The sequence below is a fragment of the Salmo salar genome, chromosome 03 (genome assembly GCF_965601325.2).
Source record: "Salmo salar chromosome 03, fSalSal1, whole genome shotgun sequence".
Classification (NCBI taxonomy): domain Eukaryota; kingdom Metazoa; phylum Chordata; class Actinopteri; order Salmoniformes; family Salmonidae; genus Salmo; species Salmo salar.
This window is the reverse complement of record NC_138293.1, coordinates 24,766,432-24,787,723: the sequence shown is the minus strand read 5'-3', so window position 1 is coordinate 24,787,723 and position 21,292 is coordinate 24,766,432. Positions and strand designations below refer to the sequence as shown.

Here is a 21,292-nt window from a genome sequence, read left to right as displayed (position 1 = left end):
TACAGAGGGCAGACTGCAGGAGAGAAAGAAAACAGAGGGCAGACTGCAGGAGAGAAAGAATACAGAGGGCAGACTGCAGGAGAGAAAGAAAACAGAGGGCAGACTGCAGGAGAGAAAGAATACAGAGGGCAGACTGCAGGAGAGAAAGAATACAGAGGGCAGACTGCAGGAGAGAAAGAATACAGAGGGCAGACTGCAGGAGAGAAAGAAAACAGAGGGCAGACTGCAGGAGAGAAAGAGAACAGGGCAGACTGCAGGAGAGAAAGAAAACAGAGGGCAGACTGCAGGAGAGAAAGAATACAGAGGGCAGACTGCAGGAGAGAAAGAAAACAGAGGGCAGACTGCAGGAGAGAAAGAGAACAGAGGGCAGACTGCAGGAGAGAAAGAGAACAGAGGGCAGACTGCAGGAGAGAAAGAATACAGAGGGCAGACTGCAGGAGAGAAAGAAAACAGAGGGCAGACTGCAGGAGAGAAAGAATACAGAGGGCAGACTGCAGGAGAGAAAGAAAACAGAGGGCAGACTGCAGGAGAGAAAGAATACAGAGGGCAGACTGCAGGAGAGAAAGAATACAGAGGGCAGACTGCAGGAGAGAAAGAATACAGAGGGCAGACTGCAGGAGAGAAAGAGAACAGGGCAGACTGCAGGAGAGAAAGAGAACAGGGCAGACTGCAGGAGAGAAAGAGAACAGAGGGCAGACTGCAGGAGAGAAAGAGAACAGAGGGCAGAGGGCAGACTGCAGGAGAGAAAGAGAACAGGTCAGACTGCAGGAGAGAAAGAGAACAGAGGGCAGACTGCAGAAGAGAACAGAGGGCAGGCTGCAGGAGAGAAAGAGAACAGAGGGCAGACTGCAGGAGAGAAAGAGAACAGAGGGCAGACTGCAGGAGAGAAAGAGAACAGAGGGCAGACTGCAGGAGAGAAAGAGAACAGGGCAGACTGCAGGAGAGAAAGAGAACAGAGGGCAGACTGCAGGAGAGAAAGAGAACAGAGGGCAGACTGCAGGAGAGAAAGAGAACAGAGGGCAGACTGCAGAAGAGAACAGAGGGCAGGCTGCAGGAGAGAAGGAGAACAGAGGGCAGACTGCAGGAGAGAACAGAGGGCAGGCTGCAGGAGAGAAGGAGAACAGAGGGCAGACTGCAGGAGAGAACAGAGGGCAGGCTGCAGGAGAGAAGGAGAACAGGGGGCTACAGCATCACTCTGTGACCTGCACTCACACAGCAGAGGAGCCCATCCCATCCAACCAGGCCTCCCCAGCCCTGCCTGCTGTCTGCTGCACGCCCCGATAAAAACGACTTCCTCTGTTCCACATACGTTCACCCCTTAGAGTCACTTCAACGAGAGAGAGTTTCTCCATTCTAGAGGAGGAGATTAGTCACTTTCAAGCCCAAGGCAACATACTGGTCTGTGGAGACCTTAATGTTAGAAAAGCAGACGAACCAGACACTATTAACAGTCATGGGGATAAACACCTGCCGGAAAGCAACAACCTTTCCCTCCCCATATACCACCCCAGAAACAACTATGACAAAGTGAAAAACAAAAATGGAGCACAGCTCCTGCATCTCTGTCGAACGCTGGGTCTGTACATAGTATTTTGGTAGGTAACCTCCCTTGGCAGCAGTAGTGTAGACTATTTTATCAATGACATTAACCCAGAGTCTCTTGTCAGCCCATCCAGACCTCTCTCAGACCAAAGTAAAATCACTGTTTTTCTGAGAAGAGCACAACCCAACCATGAAGCATCACTGCCCAATAAATTACATGCTACTAAAAAGGTCTATAGATGGAGTGCAAACATTACAGAAATCTACCAAAAAGCAATTAGTAGCCCAAAACTACAATCACTACTGGATTAAATGTTTCGGGGTTGCTTGTTTTTAGATGGTTGTTTTCAGTTAGAATAACAAAAAAAAAATGCATGAAATGAAATGTATGCATTCACTACTGTAAGTCGCTCTGGATAAGAGCGTCTGCTAAATGACTAAAATGTGAAATATAAAAATGTTAACTCAATTTTTGTACAAATTACCCTCCTAGGCTAATCTAAAGAAACACAAGAACAAACCAAAAATAATAATAATCATGTAAAATTGTTTGATAAAGATTGCACACATCGAACAACGTTATTGAGAAGTATATCTAATAAAAAGCACAGAAATCCAGAAAACAAATATAGACCCATTCATTATGGACAAGCACTGAAGCAATACAAACACACCCTAATAACAAAAAAAGAACAGCACATTAGAAATCAGCTGGATGTAATTGAGAAATCCATAGAATCAAACCACTTCTGGGAGAATTGGAATAAATTAAACAAGCCACATCATGAGGAATTGGCTATCCAAAATGGTTATAAAGCAATATAACAAAGAGTACAGAACAAAAAGATATACAAAGCAAATGATAAATCCTTGAATCAGCGTTCAAAGACTACCACAACCCTGTGTATACCCCAATTTCAGAACAAGAATTATTGGAAAAACTATGCACTCTACAACACAAAAAGGCCTGTGGTGCTGATGGTATTTTAAATGAAATGATCAAATATACAGACCACAAATTCAGCTATACTCAAACTCTTCAACATTATCCTCACTGCAGGTATTTTCCCCGATATTTGGAACCAAGGATTGATCACACCCATCTCTAAAAATGTTGACAAATCTGACCCAAATGAGGAATTTGCGTTAACAATAACTTGGGATAAATTCTCTGTAGTAACATAAATACCAGACTACTTAATTTCCTTAATGAACACAATGTCCCGAGAAGAAGCCAGATCGGATTTTTACCGAATTACCACAACAGACCACATTTAAACCCTCCACACTTTAAGGGACAAACAAGTAAACCAAAACAAAGGCTTAATCTACTCATGTTTTGTAGACTTCAAGAAAGCATTTAATTCAAAAGATATTTTTTATAAACTAATATAAAGCGGTATTGGAGGGAAAACATATTATGTTATTAAATCAATGTACACTAAAAACAAATGTGTGGTTAAAATTGGCAACAAGCTAACAGACTTCTTCTCTCAGGGACGTGGAGTGAAACGGGGCTGCTCAATTAGTCCAACACTATTTAACATCTACATGAATGAATTGGCAAAAACATTAGAAGAATCTGCAGCACCTGGTCAGCAGCAGCTATATCATCTGCACAGCTTCTGTCAGACCTGGGCTCTGACAGTTAACCTAAAGAAACTAATATAATTATATTCCAAAAGAGGTCAGGAAATCTGGATCACAAATATAACTTATATTTGGACAGTTCTATCGGAACACACCAAAAACTACACGTATCTAAATATCAGCAACACAGGTAGCTGTCGCATGGCTGTGAATGAGCTGAGAGACAAAGCAAGAAGAGCATTCTATGCCATTAAAAGGAACATTAAAATCGAAATTACAATTAGAATCAAATGCTCAAAATGTTCCATTCAGTTTTTGAACCAATTGCTCTACATGGTAGCGAAGTATGGGCTAATAATGAGTTTACCAAATGGGACAAGCATCCAATCAAAATACTGCATGCAGAGTTTTGCAAAAGTGTTGCAAGTGCAAAGAAAAACTCGCATGTAGAGCAGAATTGGGCCAATACCCCCTCCTTATTCTAACTGAAAACAACCATCTAAAAACAAGCAACCCCAAAACATTTAATCACAGACCTACAATGTAAAGAGATAAAACAAGAAAAGAGTCCGATCCCATAGAGCCCAGGACAGAACTCAGAAAACCTGGCCCAACCAAATTATATATATATAAAAATAAAAAAAATCACCTATTGCAAAGACACCACAAAAAAATCGAAGTAAACTTCAATGCTATTTGGCTCTAAACAGACATTACATGGTGGCAGACTATCTGACCACTGTGATGGATAGAAAACGGAGGTAGGTACAGACTCAGTGATGGCATAGCAGTCAATCCAAGATGGCATAGCAGTCAGGCGACTTTGTCTTCATCTTATCATGTCCCGTGTATACATCTTTTTATATCTTTTTTCTTCGCATATATTTTTTTTCATATTTTTCTTAACTTCAACATACTCTCCTGCAACCCGCCTCACCCAATGTGGTATGGATCTGCTATTTCCTTTACTTTAGAACCGGAACCCCCAACAGAAGCTAGCCAGCTAACTAGCTACTAGCTAGTAGTCAGCTAGCCACTGCTAGCAGTCATCAGCTAACCTTTAGTCCGGACAACTCCTGCCAGTCTGCACAGCGCGATTCAACCCAGAGCATATCGGACTTCTTCTTTTCTATATCTCCAGATTCCTACCGCAAGCTCTGAACCTTTTCACCTGGATCATCGCTGCTATCTGAGTGGCTACTCCTGGATAACATCTCTGTCCCGAAGCAAGCACCAATTAGCCTGGAGCTAGCCTATGTTAGGCCCATCTCCCGGCTAGCTGAAGAGGTCCATCAGCCACTCCTTGGGCTACAATACCTATTTTGCCAATTGGCCTGGACCCCTTTTACTGCCGATACGGAGCCCCACCGATTCATCACGACTGGACTACCTAAGTATTCCGCGCAAGGGTTTTTTTCAACAGGCTCCTCCATCGTGACGTCCCCTGAATGCCCATCTGCTAGCCTGCTAGCCGCGGCCTGCTAGCTGTCTAGAGCATATCGAGCTGTTAGCTGAAGAGGTCCATCATCCAATTTCTTGGGCTACTATACCTATTTTGCCAATTGGCCTTGACCCTTTTACTACACAGAGCCCTGCTGATCCATCACGACTGGTCTGCCGACGTAACCGCACGAGGGGGCTACAACAGCCTTCTTCCATCGTGACGTCCCTCTGAGGCCCTTCTGCTAGCCCCGGCTCGCTAGCTGTCTGAATTGCCGTGTCTCCAGCCCACCTAGCTACTCACTAGACCCTATGATCACTCGGCTACACATGCCTCTCCCTAATGTCAATATGCCTTGTCCATTGCTGTTTTGGTTTGTGATTATTGTCTTATTTCACTGTAGAGCCTCCAGCCCTGCTCAATATTCCTTAGCTAACCCCTTTGTTCCACCTCCCACACATGCGGTGACCTCACCTGGTTTAAATGGTGTCTCTAGAGACAATACCTCTCTCATCATCACTCAATGCCTAGGTTTACCTCCACTATATTCACATCCTACCATACCTTTGTCTGTAAATTATGCCTTGAATCTATTCTACCGTGCCCAGAAACCTGCTCCTTTTACTCTCTGTTCCGAACGTAGTAGATGACCAGTTCTAATAGCCTTTAGCCGTACCCTTATCCTATTCCTCCTCTGTTCCTCTGGTGATGTAGAGGTTAATCCAGGCCCTGCAGTGCCTAGCTCAACTCCCATTCCCCAGGCGCTCTCATTTGTTGACTTCTGTAACCGTAAAAGCCTTGGTTTCATGCATGTTAACATTAGAAGGCTCCTCTCTAAATTTGTTTTATTCACTGCTTTAGCACACTCTGCCAACCAGGATGTCCTAGCCATGTCTGAATCCTGGTTTAGGAAGGCCACCAAAAACCCTGAAATTTCCCATCCCTAAATATAAAATTTTCCGACAAGATAGAACTGCCAAAGGAAGCGGAGTTGCAATCTACTGCAGAGATAGCCTGCAGAGTTCTGTCTTACTATCCTGGCCTGTACCCAAACAAATCTCTCACCGTTGAGACAAGTCTCACAAGTCTATCACCGTTGCCGCTTGCTATCGACCACCTTCTGCCCCCAGCCGTGCCCTGGACACCATATGTGAATTGATTGCCCACCCATCTATCTTCAGAGCTCGTGCTGTTAGGTGACCTAAACTGGGACATGCTTAACACCCTGGCCATCCTACAATCTAAGCTTGATACCCTCAATCTCACACAAATGTTCAATGAACCTACCAGGTACAACCACAAATCCGTAAATACGGGAACCGTCATAGATATCCTCCTAACCAACCTGCCCTCCAAATACACCTCTGCTGTCTTCAACCAGGATCTCAACGATCACTGCCTCATTGCCTGTGTCCGTAATGGGTCTGCGGTCAAACGCCCCCCCCCCCCCCCATCACTGTCAAACGCTCCCTAAAACACTTCAGCGAGCAGGCCTTTCTAATCGAACTGGCCGGGGTATCCTGGAAGGATATTCACCTCATTCTGTCAGAAGAGGATGCCTGGTTATTCTTATAAGCATGCCCCATTCAAAAAATGTAGAACCATGGAACAGATATAGCCCTTGGTTCACTCCACACCTGACTGCCCTTGACCAGCACAAAAACATCCTGTGGCGTACTGCATTAGCATCGAATAGTCCCCGCGATATGCAACTTTTCAGAGGAGTTAGGAACCAATATACACAGGCAGTTAGGAAAGCAAAGGCTATTTTTTTCAAACAGAAATTTGCATCCTGTAGCACAAACTCCAAAAGGTTCTGGGACACTGTAAAGTCCATGGAGAATACGTGCACCTCCTCCCAGCTGCCCACTGCACTGAGGCTAGGAAACACTGTCACCACCGATAAATCCACTATAATTGAGAATTTCAATAAGCATTTTTCTACGGCTGGCCATGCTTTCCACCTGGCCACCCCTACCTCGGTCAACAGCCCTGCATCCCCCACAGCAACTTGCCCAAGCCTCCCCCATTTCTCCTTCACCCAAATCCAGTTAGCTGATGTTCTGAGAGAGCTGCAAAATCTGGACCCCTACAAATCTGCCGGGCTAGACAATCTGGACCCTCTTCTTTCTAAAATGATTTGCCGAAATAGTTGCAACCCCTATTACTAGCCTGTTCAACCTCTCTTTCGTATCGTCTGAGATTCCCATAGATTGGAAAGCAGCCGCAGTCATCCCCCTCTTCAAAGGGGGAGACACTCTAGACCCAAACTGCTACAGACCTATATCTATCCTACCCTGCCTTTTTAAGGTCTTTGAAAGCCAAGTTAACAAACAGATCACCGACCATTTCGAATCCCACCGTACCTTCTCCGCTATGCAATCTGGTATCCGAGCTGGTCATGGGTGCACCTCAGCCACGCTCAAGGTCCTAAATGATATCATAACCGCCATCGATAATAGACAATACTGTGCAGCTGTATTCAACGACCTGGCCAAGGCTTTCGACTCTGTCAATCATCACATTCTTATCGGCAGACTCAACAGCCTTGGTTTCCCAAATGACTGCCTCGCCTGGTTCACCAACTAATTCTCAGACAGAGTTCAAATTGGCGGGCCTGTTGTCCGGACCTCTGGCAGTCTCCGAGGGGGTGCCACAGGGTTCAATTCTCGAGCCGACTATTTTCTCTGTATACATCAATGATGTCGCTCTTGCTGCTGGTGTGTCTCTGATCCACCTCCACGCAGACGACACCATTCTGTATACTTCTGGTCCTTCTTTGGACACTGTGTTAACTAGCCTCCAGACGAGCTTCAATGCCATACAACTCTCCTTCTGTGGCCTCCAACTGCTCTTAAATGCAAGTAAAACTAAATGCATGCTCTTCAACCGATCGCTGTCTGCACCTGCCCGCCCATTCAGCATCACTACTCAGGACGGTTCTTACTAAGAATATGTGGACAACTACAAATACCTAGGTGTCTGGTTAGACTGTAAACTCTTCTTCCAGACTCACATTAAGCATATCCAATCCAAAATTAAATCTAGAATTGGCTTCCTATTTCGCAACAAAGCATCCTTCACTCATGCTGCCAAACATACCCTCGTAAAATTGACTATCCTGCCGATCCTTGACTTTGGCAATGTAAATTACAAAATAGGCTACAACACGCTACTCAGCAAATTGGATGCAGTCTATCACAGTGCCATCCGTGTTGTCACCAAAGCCCCATATACTACCCACCACTGCGACCTGTATGCTCTCGTTGGCTGGCCCTCGCTTCATATTCGTCGCCAAACCCACTGGCTCCAAGTCATCTATAAGTCTTTGCTAGGTAAAGCCCCGCCTTATCTCAGCTCACTGGTCACCCACCCGTAGCACATGCTCCAGCAGGTATATTTCACTGGTCACCCCCAAAGCCAATTCCTCTTTGGCCGCCTTTTCTTCCAGTTCTTTGCTGCCAATGACTGGAACGAATTGCAAAAATCACTGAAGCTGGAGACTCATATCTCCCTCACTAACTTTAAGCACCAGCTGTCAGAGCAGCTCACAGATCACAGCCCATCTGTAAATAGCCCATTCAACTACCCCATCCCCATACTGTTATTTAAAAAATAAATAATGTTTAATCCTTTGCACCCCAGTATCTCTACTTGCACATGCATCTTCTGCACAACAGTGTTTAATTGCTAAATTGTAATTATTTTGCCACTATGGCCTATTTATTGCCTTACCTCCCTTATCTTACCTCATTTGCACACACTGTACATAGACTTTTTCTATTGTGTTATTGGCTGTATGTTTGTTTATTCCATGTGTAACTCTTTGTCGTTGTTTGTGTTGCACTGCTTTGCTTTATCTTGGCCATAGAGAACGGTCGTCACAGGCAAACCTGGCTGCCTGGGGGAGGGCAGGCTGTGGTCACTCTGCCCCCAGGGACAAATAATCAGACCTAAGAGAATCTTTCTTTCTCAAAATTATTATTCAGTACAAAGAATTTTCAACTATAACAGATTAAGAAGAAATTTAATATTTATTGGGTGAAAAGCCAAAATATGCCTCCTGCCAACCTGAGGGACGACTAGTGAAAAGTGCAATGTAATGTCAATAATATTTGTCATTTTGCTTTGGCTTTCATACCATGCCATGTGGCTTTTTAGTCATGTTGAGACTGGCCTACTACTATTGCTTTAATTTATTATTATTATTGATCTACTATTATTATTGATGCCTTATTGCTGTTGGTCCCATCATTGTTGTTATACAATACATTACCAAAAGTATGTGGACACCTGCTTGTCAAACATGTCATTCCAAAATCATGGGCATTAATATGGAGTTGGTCCCCCTTTTGCTGCTATAACAGCCTCCAATCTTCTGGGAAGGCTTTCCACTAGATGCTGGAGCATTGCTGCAGGGACTTGCTTCCATTCAGCCACAAGAGCATTAGTGAGGTCGGGCACTGATGTTGGGTGATTCGGCCTTCAGCATTGTCATGCTGAAACAGGAAAGGGCCTTCCCCAAACTTTTGCCACAATTTTGGAGCAACAGTATTGTCTAGAATGTCTTTGTATGCTGCAGCTTTAAAATTATCCTTCACTGTAACTAAGGGGCCTAGCCCGAACCATGAAAAACAGCCCCAGACCATTATTCATCCTCCACCAAACTTTACAGTTGGCACTATGCATTCGGGTAGGTAGTGTTCTCCCGGCATCCGCCAAACCCAGATTCCTCTGTCAGACTGGCAGATGGTGAGGCGTGATTAATTACTCCAGATAACACGTTTCCACTGCTCCGGAGTCCAATGGCAGCGAGCTTTACACCACTCCAGCCGACGCTTGGCATTGTGATCTTATGCTTGTGTGCGGCTGCTTGGCAATGGAAGCCCAATTCATGAAGCTCCAGACGAACAGTTCTTGTGCTGACATTGCTTCCAGAGGCAGTTTGGAACTCGGTAGTGAGTGTTGCAACCAAGGACAGACAATTTCAGCTTCAGCACTTGGCGGTCCCATTCTGTGAGCTAGTGTGGTCTATCTCTTCAGGGCTGAGCCATTGTTGCTCCTAGACGTTTCCATTTCACAATAACAGCACTTATAGTTGACCGGGGCGGCTCTAGCAGGGCAGAAATTTGAACAAATGACTTGTTGGAAAGATGGCATCCTATGACGGTGCCACGTTGAAAGTCACCGCACTCTTCAGTAAGGCCATTCTACTGCCAATGTTTGTCTAAGAAGATTGCATGACTGTGCGCTCAATTTTATACACCTGAGCAACGGGTGTGGCTGAAATAGCTGAATCCACTAATTTGAAGGGGTGTCCACATACTTTTGAATATATAGTGTATGTGTACTTTGACAATGTAAGTCATTTATGTCAACAAAGTCTGCTGAATTGAGAGAGAGAAAGAGATGAGAGATGCCCCATGGTGTGATTGACAGCTGGGTCCTATTTTCTCTCTCTAAAATGGAATATAATGATGTTCTCAGGCTGTGACTCCGGGGGGCGCTGTAAGCTCACCCACAGAGAGGCGGTGCTACATGAAGGACTCCTGAGGAGCATTTTCAGGCACAGGGTCCACTTTAAAGGATTGCAGTAAGTCCACTCTATAGGGTTGCAGTAAGAGAGGAGGATGGCTGATACCATGGTGCTGCATGGGGAGAAAATTGAGCTAGAGGAGCTGTGCTGGAGTGGAATGGTGGAAAAATATCTGATAAAAGGGATAGTCATGTGTTACATAAGTTAATCACCTGATAACTGACAATGTATGACTCTTATACCAGCAAAAGAAAGAAGCTGCTCACTCAGTTAATAATTTAAGTTACAAGCCATGGGAATTTAGGGGTATAACTAAACACGTACAAATAATGAAATAGAGTCAAAGTAGGATGAAACGGAAAATGAAATGATTTTCTGTATATAATACTTAGACAGGAACTCAAGGGGTGACAATGAAAACAGTCCTGCAAATAACTCATGTTAAATTGATTGTTCAAGGAAGCTGTCCCGTACAAATTGTGAAGATATCAAAGTAATCAAGATAAGATGCAACTGTTAAAGTCAGGGAACATTAGACTACTCAATTTCAGTCTTACATTCCTCCTTTTTAAACCAAGAATAACACAATGCAAAGACAAAGTTCTCTGCAAATAATTTATTTAGGTATACAAATACAGAACATCTCTTGGTCGTTTCTCAGAAAATAGGAACATCTTGGCATTCTAGCAAATCCACTTGATTTCATGTGTTGGATGTGTTCTGGTTGCAACATGTATCATGATTTAATACTTTCATTTTGTATTTTGGAGACAGGATTTGTATTATCAAATACATGTTCACTGACAAAAGAGAAATATACTGTAACATGAGTGAAATGTCTCGAAGTCATTAGTCAATCTTCTGTTGCATTTTCAAACTCAAAATTCTTGACTATAAGCCATGCCACTGAAAGCTTGATTGCAGAATGAAAACAAGTCCAGTTAAAAGATGTTGCCATTGCTTGAAACATCAAACAGTCTAAACATAGGGGTAAACCAAAGACTATTGAAAAGGATGACAGACGTATACATTGGGTTGAAAATGCATTCATACAATGAGTCATTTTGCATTTTATTTTTGTTTTGACTTGTGCTTTGGCCTTCAAAAATGCAACTTTGCTTCTTGCTGATGTACATTTTTCTTAATGAAATACATTTTACAAGTTTATTAAAAAGAACACATTTCAATTAAATTTCAAATCATGTTAAGAGATGTTCTATTAGTCATTAACTTTATTCAAATAGAGGATTTCAAAAGATTCATCTACTTCTGTGCAGAAAAGCCCTCAATCTCATTCTGAATTACATACATCCACAATCCTAGTGTATGATGTACTCAGTCTTTTCCAAAGTATTCTTGCTCATTAAAATCAAATGACTTTGGTTTTATTCAATCTCCCAATCTGGTCAGCACCTCAGATCTAGAATGGCAAAGTTTCTATTCAACCAAGAAACTATACGGTCCAAACCCCGGACTGGCCATGAAAGAAATGGAGCCGTAGTTTCCAGAGGCTTTGATGAGATCTGATGGACCTTAAACAAGCTCAAGTACCTATAGAGAGAAAAATACAGGTGAGCAGAAAGAATAAACCATGTAGCCTACATTTTTCCTAGGCTGAAAAACCTGATACAGTTCACAGCCACTCCAAAAAATCCAATGACAAACTTAATGACGTCCTCCAGTGATTTTTTTTAAATGTTCCTGTTGAAAAGTGATAACCCAAGTATACATACAGTAAAGTACGCACACTAAAGGGTAAAGAGCAAAATAGTGTTTTTAGACAAACTTCGAGTAGGGCATTCATGAGTTGGTTTGATGGGAAGTTGTGATGTCAAAGAGGAGCAATAGAGTACAAAAGAGGAAATATATTTTGTTCTTCTGTATTAGGCCATGTCATCTCTAAACCACCCCTCCCCCCAGATATGTTTATCACGGAACTACACTGATCTCAAAAACGACCTCTCCAGAATCCATATGACAGAAATCTGTCGCAGTGACGGAGAACTTTAACCCCCGAGTTCCCAAACCAGAGAAAGACAATGCTAAATACATAAGCAGAGTCCAGGGCCCGGTTTCCCAAAAGCATCTAAAGGCTAAGAACCTTAGTAGGAGCATTGTTAAATATCCATGATGGTCCATCTCTTTGTTATCCATCTCTCTGTGACTGCCAATAACTTCAGAACAAAGTTAACAAATGTTGCCAATGTCTTTGCAATTGATACAAACAAACAATGTATTATAAAATTATAATTCAAATGAAAAATGTTAATGCAGTCATCTTGAATTAACAGTTGACTATAGGCCTATTTCAATCACATTGAAATACATTTCATGTTCAATCAATTCTTCTATTTTGCTACATGGAGGCTACTGTCTGAAATTTGCCTTAACATATGTCATGAAGTGTAGCCTAACGTGTGCAATGATGTGCCAAATCGGTGATTTAGTGCACTATTATAGGGTAAGCATTAGAATAAGCCGCCTGACTATTTGCAGCTGTAGGTGATAATATCTCTAGGAGCTGATTCATCATCAGTACTGTGAAATAATTCTAATGTTAAGGTAAGATTTGAATGGAGAAAGCTGATCTGAGAGCTGCGCTCCCTTTCTTTCGATCCCAACAGTATCAACTCTTGCTCCACCGACGCACTTAGCAACCGTTCTCTCTGCATGGTGTTTTGGGAAACTCATGTTACATCTTCAGCTGTCTTCAACACTCGTAAGCTTAAGTTCATCACTATTGGGAAACCGGGCCGAGTAAAATACAATCACAAAACAAACCTTGATTGTTCCTTGACTGTTTGCAGCAATCAGCACATTGGACTCCTACAAGAGAGGACACAAACCATGAAACTGTTAAATTAGTACTCATGGTTGATTGACACCATTTTTATTCAATTTCTTGATTATGCTTTTACTAAATGACAAAATGTGGCCTTAAAGAGTCTGTATAAATGTATCCACAACATTCAAACGATATCATCTGGTAATTAACTTCTCATTTGGTGGATTTTTTTATATTTTTTAACTGAGCTATGCTGGTCAGGGAAATTCAGTGCAAAGAGAAAGGAACGATGTTGCTACCTCACTCGCCAAACAAGGTCCATGAATTAAGGAGCAAACTGAAGAGGAAATTCAGCTACTCTTGGAGAGGTCGTTATTAAAATGCTTCAGTATTGTTGAAACCAACGCGTTTCGACCCATAGCCTTCGTCAGGGTTTTTCAAAAGGTGGTTAATTTATGCAGTGACATGGTGTATGACTGTTGCCAGGTATTCAACCCTGTGTTTTTCTATTTACCAACCATGGATATTGTAGGTGGGTTGATGCGTTTGGGATTATGAACATTATCTTAGACCAAACTGTTTGTGTTTTGAGCCATTCTTGTGTGGCAGTTACTTGTCCTTGTGTGAGAGAGTAATAACATGCTCCACTGGACAGTGGTGTCCTTCTGCCTGGAGGAATGCCCTAGTTTCTTATAGACCCTACACTGGGACCATTATTAAGGTCACAAGAGAGGCATTTGTTGTCAGAAAATATTTAGTTTGCAGCCATTTTGAGAGGCTTAACTGTAACGCAGACATATAAAGAGGATATCAGACATGAATCTCCACTGATCTGACTGACACACAGTTCTCTCGCTCACCCCGTCAGGCATAGCTCTCCAGCATACGGCGCTGACAAACTCGTTGGTGTCATCCTCTTTCTTGTCTTTATCCAACACACTCTTCACAGTGTCAAACTTGAATGTCAGCAGTGTCTTGGACAGCCCCTTGTAGTAGAGATAAAGTGAGTTGTTCTCACTTCCTGCAGAGAGAAGAATGATTGTCAGTGATTGAACTCCAAAATCTGGCAGTTTATCAGATCTTTTAGTACCATATCATATCAAAATATTCACTATATCAAAGTACTCACTACATTTGAAAGCACCCAAAATGCATTCTTAAACAACTGAACACATCCACGATTGGTCAATCAATAGACTGTCCCCAAACACATTAAATCTAAAGCCATATATGAATGTCAATCTGATTGTGTCAATCTGAGAAAGTATTTTCACAATCCACTGAAGGACTTTTCCAGCACCACACAGCATGCTGCTGTCAATGTGGTCCCACTTACCACACGCAACATAGTCTCCATTGGAGGCAAGGCCAACAAAGTTCTTCTCATTAATGTGGCCCTTGAATGAGCGCAAGCAGTGGGGCTTGTTTACATTCCACAGCTTTAGCTGGCTGTCTGTTGAGCTGTGTGATACAGAAGAGGAACTGTGTCAGCAGAACATGCACTTCGACTACCAAATATGGTCTTTATATCAGAGACCTTTTGGAAAATGCTGTGACATTTTGGGGAACCTTTACAATATGGTCAAATATAAAGTGTGACATCTCTGAACGTAATTTGATTGAGTTGACTTACGCAGATACAATTTCCTCTCCGTTGACAAACTTAGCATAGGACACAGCTTTCCTGTGGCCTTTAAACACCATGATGGGCTGTTTAGTGTTGCGGAGGTCGTAGTAGTGGACACAGTGGTCTGGGAGAAAACACAGAAAATGACAGTAAAAACTTTTTTAAATTTTTTTATTACGGAGTGCAATGCATGTTTCAATTCATCCTTCACCCCAAAAATGTTTTATGAAGTGCAATGCATGTTTCAACTCATCCTTCACCCAAATCAAGAACTTGGAGGAGGTTTGGAAGAAGTAGTAGCATCACAGGTCAACCTACCTGCACATCCAAAAGCAAGGTGATACCTCGATGTCGGACTGAACTTTACACAGCACACATTTGCTTTGGCCTCGATGCTGGCGACTGAATTGTCAAGGTTGGTAGACCATAACTTCACTGAAAGAAACAAAAAACATATGCAATCCTAGATTAATAACAAAACACCAGAGATGTTGAGACTAGCAATATGTTCCCTTTAAACCCAGCAGGCATCTTGTTTATTAGGACCTTGGGAGAAGTGCAAACAAAAAACTGCATCGTTTCAACATTACCTTTCGCATCATCAGAACCAGAGGCTAGAAGCTTGGGATCCATGAGGTTGAAATCGACACTCCAACATCTTTTCTCATGCTCCTGGAGGAACATCACAGGTGTGAAACAAACATAACTGACTTTTATAACGGAATAGATTTCAATCTATAGAGCAGTGTAAATTCCACCATAGCTAAAATCTCACTAGCCCAAGAATACTGGGGTACATTAGCAAAGGTTTACTTTGAAGACAGACTGGATGAAATATGTATTTCATACAGTACATCTGCAAAAGTGTCTGTTTCCATTTAGTAATGGATTGAGTGTAGTGTCCAAAGAAAATCAAACAAAGGTAAAAGCTTCTGGTAGGAGGCCTTAGCAGCAACAATCTCCACAGCTGTGGTTTGTTTGTTCCATTGTATTAGAGTAGCTGTATTTGAAAGGGGGGAACCTCGGGGAGTGAGCGCGCCAGGTGCATACCTGATAGACCTTTGACCTTTGGCCAGTGAAACCATCCCACAGGATGACTGTTCCCTCGTAGTCGCTGCTAGCCAACAGATTCTTGTGGTAGCTGCTCCAGCTGATACAGCTGAAATACAAAACGCATGGGGATGTAAGAGCCGAGACCTGTTCTTCCATGTTTCTATGAGGATTAATGAATATCCTAGATAAAGTAAACAGATCCATAAAATCTATAACAGCATTTAAAACAATACCCAGAATAGGGAACCCACTAAGGTAATGAACATTGTTTAAAAGTGTCATTGCTACTGTAATACAGAGATGGTAATTCTCAACGTTAAGACAGGTTGAAAGGTCACCTGATTTTGGAGTTGCACGTCATTTCATTGACAGGGTAATGAATGTCCACAGCATCCTGGATCACCGTTCCATACTCAAACACCTTGATTTTCTTGGTGACGCCAGCGATGGCAAAGTAATCACAGTCACGATCAAATTCAATGCTGCAGAGACAAGAGCGCAAAACATCAACCTCAATAGCCAATAAGAAGTCGCATCAAACAAGTAACAATGGTGAATTTAGTTGCGTGCAATGAAGCATTATTTCATAAGAAGCATGGTAGCATCTTAAATGGCCCCCTATTCCCTATAGAGTGCACTACATAGGGAATGAGGCGCCAACTGTGAACCACACTAAGTCTCCTATCAGATTGCAGTAGTACTTTTCCATAGAGATAGAGGTAGATAAGAGATAGAGCTAGCAACAGACACAGTGGTGCCTTCTGCTACACTCTGGTAGCAAATGGAAGATGTATTGTGATACAAGAGCGCTCTCTGTAGGTCAAATTGGATACTAACCATTAGGATGGTGCTAAATAATAAACGCAACATGCAACAATTTCAAAGATTTTACTGAGTTACAGTTCATAGAAAGAAATCAGTCAATTTAAATAAATTCATTAGGCCCTAATCTATGGATCTCCCATTTGGGAGCCAGGCCCACCCAATCAGAGTGAGTTTTTCCCCACAGAAGGAGTTTATTACAGATAGAAATACTCCTCAGCACTCCCACTCCTCAGGTGAAGAAGCCGGATGTGGAGGTCCTGGGCTGGCGTGGTTACACGTGGCCTGCGGTTGTACCGACAAATTCTCTAAAACGATGTTGGAGGCAGCTTATGGTAGAGAAATGAACATTTAAATCTATGACAATAGCTCTGGTGGACATTCCTGCAGTCAGCATGCCAATTGCATGCTCCCTCAAAACTTGGATTATCTTGGCAAAGAAGAAATGCTCACCAACAGGGATGTAAACATATGTGTGCATAACATTTGAGAAATAAGCTTTTTGTGCGTAAAAAAAATCCCAGACATTTTCCATTTTTTTGTTTGTTCATGAAACATGGGACCAACACTTTACATGTTGCATTTATATTTTAATTCAGTATAATTAGCTAAGCCATCAAAGGCTTTGTGTTTGACAGTTGAGGGTTGACATTACCTAGAGACAATACTGGAGCCGTTGTAGAGATCACTAGCATAAGACAGGGTCGCCAACGGCCGCACAGAGTTGTACCGTGTGAACTTTGAGAGACACTCCATGAAATCATCCAGTTGATTTAGGTTCCTGCTGTCATCTAAAACAAGACAAACAATAAATATCTAACCCTGAACACCATTAGAAAGTAAACCATGTTTTAGTTGTTTATTATCAGATTCGTCCTTATGTCTTGCGAGTGCAAGTCAGCCAGAGGGCAGGAGCCTCAAGCCTAAAATAGATTCTGCAAGATAATTCAGCTCAGTCAGCTAAAAGTTAAACCTAGAGGGTTGTTGTTACAGTCATTTGTGGGAGATGCCATCACCCTTCCTCTTTTGGAATACAAGGACATTACTTTACCCAGAGAAGCCTTTTAAGTAAAAGTCGACAAAAACCTAGAGGGTACCTGTTAATCGGGTCATCCGGTTAGAGAAGTAGCATTGCTCCAGATCTTCAAAGTGCGCTGTGAGCCTCTTTCTGCGTGAAGCCAGAGTACTGTTGTACCACGTTTGTCTCTTACCCTTTGGTAAAATAGAAAAGACACAGACAGACACTAAACACATGCATCTGCAGAATGTGAACCTGAACCACCAACATCAATGATTCACAATGGCTGCTTCTCGATTCTCCAACCTTCTCCCAAAGTGTAAACTTGCAGATTTTCTTGCATGGATTTAACAACAATCCACCCAATGCTTACACCAATCCTATGCTTTTAAATCCATGACTAGAAGAGTGGAGAACAGGGTTGCTGCCTATGGCTCAGAAACCTAAAGTGGGTCAGACTTACCTGGGAAGTTCCACCAAAACCTGGTGGTTGACTCACATACTCTGTCGAATCGATAAGACTACTGTAAAGGCAAGAATTTGTTCGTTACCGTAAATATATATCAGTGTCTCCTGTAAAAGCTCAACCTTTTCACAACGTTTAAAGGATATTCATACAAAGATCCCAAATGTATATTCTGAGTCAGATAATTACTTTGGTCCGTTCACAAGACGAAAGAACAGGACAGAACTTTGTTTTACCTGGGTGCAGGTGAGGGAGCCTCGAAATTGGGCACCGTGCTGTCCAAGTTACGATCCATGTCACTCATTGGTGAGTACAGTCCACTCATTTCCTAGAAAATGCACAATGTATTTAGTTATTTTTAAAACTCCTCAACAGACAGCCTTTACCTGCATTTCTGAACATTCTGGGGCGGTTTTTCTGGGACACAGAGTTTTTGTCCAGGACTAGGCTTAATCTGTGCCAGGGAAACCAGACCTCTGACTTCTAATCCATTTCAGGAAGACAGAAATGTTAGGATAGCTAGCTATGTATGTATATTATTTTACCTCAACACGCTTGATATCCTCCTCCAAAAAGTTTAGCTCCTTCTGCAACTGCTCCAGTTGCTGAATGGTAAAACACAATGTCACTCAATAACTAATGGTTATTTCCTCACATAGATTACTACAGTAAGTAAATACTGAAACATAAGATGAGATCCAAAACAGATATGGGGCACACCTCTCTTTTATTTCTTCTTGCTTCTTTGAGGAATTCCATTAAGATCTGACGTTGAGCAGCTTGTGATTCCTATGGGAATAAACAGACAGTGTTAATGGTCAATCAAGGTATGACTACAAAGCCCATATCCACCTAATAGGATTAATTCAATTTAATGTTATGAATAAACAAAAGAAAGTGTATATTTGATCTGCAGTTATTTTGTGGGGGGGGGGGGGGGGGGGGTTCAAGTTTCAACTTTATTTGTCCCAGAGGGCAATTGGTTTTGCAGCAAGGAGCACATGAGAAGAAATACCTTGCTGCTGGTCGCTGCACGAGAATGCACACCTGGGTTCGATAAGGGGTTATGTTATGGTTAATGTGGTATAGTTTCAGTGAGGTTATGGTAAAGGTTAGGGAAAGGCATAAAAAAAAGTTAACATTGGGTGAGTGTCCCGCTGTCCGCCCACCATTCATTTTCTGCTGGTTAAATATATAGTGCTTAAACAAAATATGCATACCGCTTCCAGCTGTTTCTTTTTCTGTACAAGGAGTTCCAGCATCAAGTTGACATTAGCAAGATCTAGGTTTTCTTGGTCTGTGCCCAAGACGTCTTGAAACACTTGCCATCTTGACCCATTCTAAAAACAGGACAAATATACAATTAGGTAGGTACTTTTGGGATATTGGGTTAACTGTTGGGTTCCTTCACTATTACACCTCATACACACCAACAACAATTGCTAGGGTAAAGTTAATGGCAGTTTCCTGGACAGACTAAGCAGAATCCTGGACTAAGAAGCTTTTTCAATGAAGATTCGCCATTGAGCGTGTTTTTAAATTGAAGACCAGGCTAAATCTGTGTCTGAGAAACTGGCCCATAATGTTGTCTGCTGAAGCACTTACTGGATGGTCCATCTTCAGCCGTTTTTCATCTGATCTCTGTTTTTGTTTGAGAATAAGTTCATTGACTGTAACAAATCAAAACAAGAGTTAGAATTACTATTGCGGAGGAGTGATGTATTGGAAAGGTTCAAAGATGACTTTTGACCAGGGTCAATACAAAAATAGTGCACCAAATATGGAATAGGTTGCCATTTGGGACAAAGCCGGTGACAAAGCTGTAGGGAAGCTAGCTACACCACAGCCACCAACATATGTAGGAAATTGTTTTGAAACCTAATCTATATCAAGAGACAAACCTACCAAGAAAGTTTGGATAGAGCTGATCCACGTTGTCAATGATGTAGTTACATTTTGGGCACCTATTGCTGTCCTCCAAACTCTGGCGAATGCACTTGTAGCTGAACACAGAAATAGAATGGGAAAACCAGCATAGGGAAAGATTATTCTAGTTAATATTGATGAATGGTACTAAAAGCTATAGAAATTAAATGGATGTACTGTAGCCTTGCCAATGTCATCAAGTTTGCTTACCAGAAACTGTGTCCACATTTTGTCATGTGTGCCTCCTCAATCATTTCAAAACAGATCGGGCTGAAAAGAAAAGGCAATACAACTTCATTTGGTTAATTAGGAAAATTAACCTTACTTTGACAGTGTTCAACTATTGAAGTGAGAATAAATAAGTGAGAATAACCAATGAGTCTGGTTTAATGATATGCATTTCTGAGCTTTTGTAGCTACCAGGCTAGCTAGCTGCCAAACGGACATTGTAAACAAGAATGCACTCAAATTGAGCTAGCGTGCGACATAGCAACCTAGTCAGCAAGCTAATTAGCTAAACAAGTTCGCCAAGTAGCTAGCATTTTGCAGGAAAACTCACCACACAAAATCGTTGCTTTTATCTTCGTAGGAATTCAAGAGACCATTGTAGAGAGGTGCTTGGTGGAGAGGACGTTTTCTGCTTGTGCCAGAAGAGGATGAACTGGGTCTGCTAAGTGTGGCTAAGCTTATTGGAGACTGAACAGCCGCTGCAGGTACGAGCAATCCATCGCCAGTTGTAGCCAGAGTCCGTGAGGGCACAACATTTGAAGAATTGTTCACATTCGCACTGACGTTACCGCCTACGCTGGTGGCACCGTTAGCATTGGTAGTGCCACCGGTAGTGCTGCTACTTGTCCCAGGCCCCGCTCCACCGCCAGTTTGCTGTTGACGGTTGCTTGACATAATTCAAGCCTGATGCCCAACTCTTCCAAGGCCAAAGACTTGTTGTAGTTCACCGCATCCGGGCTCAGCTATTTAGTTAGCTAGCTAGTTAGCTTGCTAGCTAGCTAATGTTAGCTTACCAGCTAATGTGTGCTAGCGAGCTAAGATACAATAACAATGTACGAATACACACAAGCTCGCTGTTAGCTAACTTCTTTAGATGAAATTGTAATCTTTTGTCAACAAGTCGACCATAGCAAAGTTGCAAGAATTATACAATCTTCACTGCTGTCTGTCTACGTTTAGGGAATTAGAAACCATCTCCTGGATCTCCTCGGTTACCCAGATGTCTGACACCAAACGAACCTACATTCCTGGTAAAGATTCATTACTGCCCCCTACTACGCAGGAGTAGTACGTTATAGCTACGAAGGTGAACCCTGCCTGCATTGAATGAATGCACCCACACCAATAAAATAGGAGATGCAACCAAATGTATAAAATCATTTATATCAGGTTTTGTAATTACATCTAGTATTGTTTTTGTGAAGTATGTAATTTACTTTTTATTATTTGGTATGCATACAGTACCAGTCAAAAGTTT

At 42.3% G+C, this 21,292-nt stretch overlaps 1 protein-coding gene across 2 annotated transcripts; it reads right to left on the bottom strand.

The window, feature by feature from the left end:
* Positions 1-11,323: 11,323 nt before the first annotated feature.
* Positions 11,324-21,017, bottom strand: cop1 (COP1 E3 ubiquitin ligase). 2 transcript variants are annotated; one of them, XM_014190620.3, is made up of 20 exons: positions 20,366-21,017; positions 20,017-20,076; positions 19,786-19,883; positions 19,486-19,550; positions 19,101-19,220; positions 18,601-18,669; positions 18,426-18,485; positions 18,117-18,208; positions 17,878-17,938; positions 17,494-17,608; positions 17,052-17,187; positions 15,913-16,056; positions 15,572-15,680; positions 15,112-15,193; positions 14,840-14,956; positions 14,528-14,645; positions 14,231-14,355; positions 13,755-13,915; positions 12,891-12,935; positions 11,324-11,660 (listed from the first exon to the last, which is right to left on the bottom strand). In XM_014190620.3, exons 1-20 carry the CDS (start codon positions 20,707-20,709, stop codon positions 11,643-11,645), a joined length of 2,139 nt encoding a protein of 712 aa, XP_014046095.1. In that variant the 5' UTR covers positions 20,710-21,017; the 3' UTR covers positions 11,324-11,642. The 2 variants fall into 2 exon arrangements, with proteins under 2 accessions (XP_014046095.1, XP_014046096.1); XM_014190621.3 differs by having other exon boundaries at positions 15,112-15,190.
* Positions 21,018-21,292: the final 275 nt, after the last annotated feature.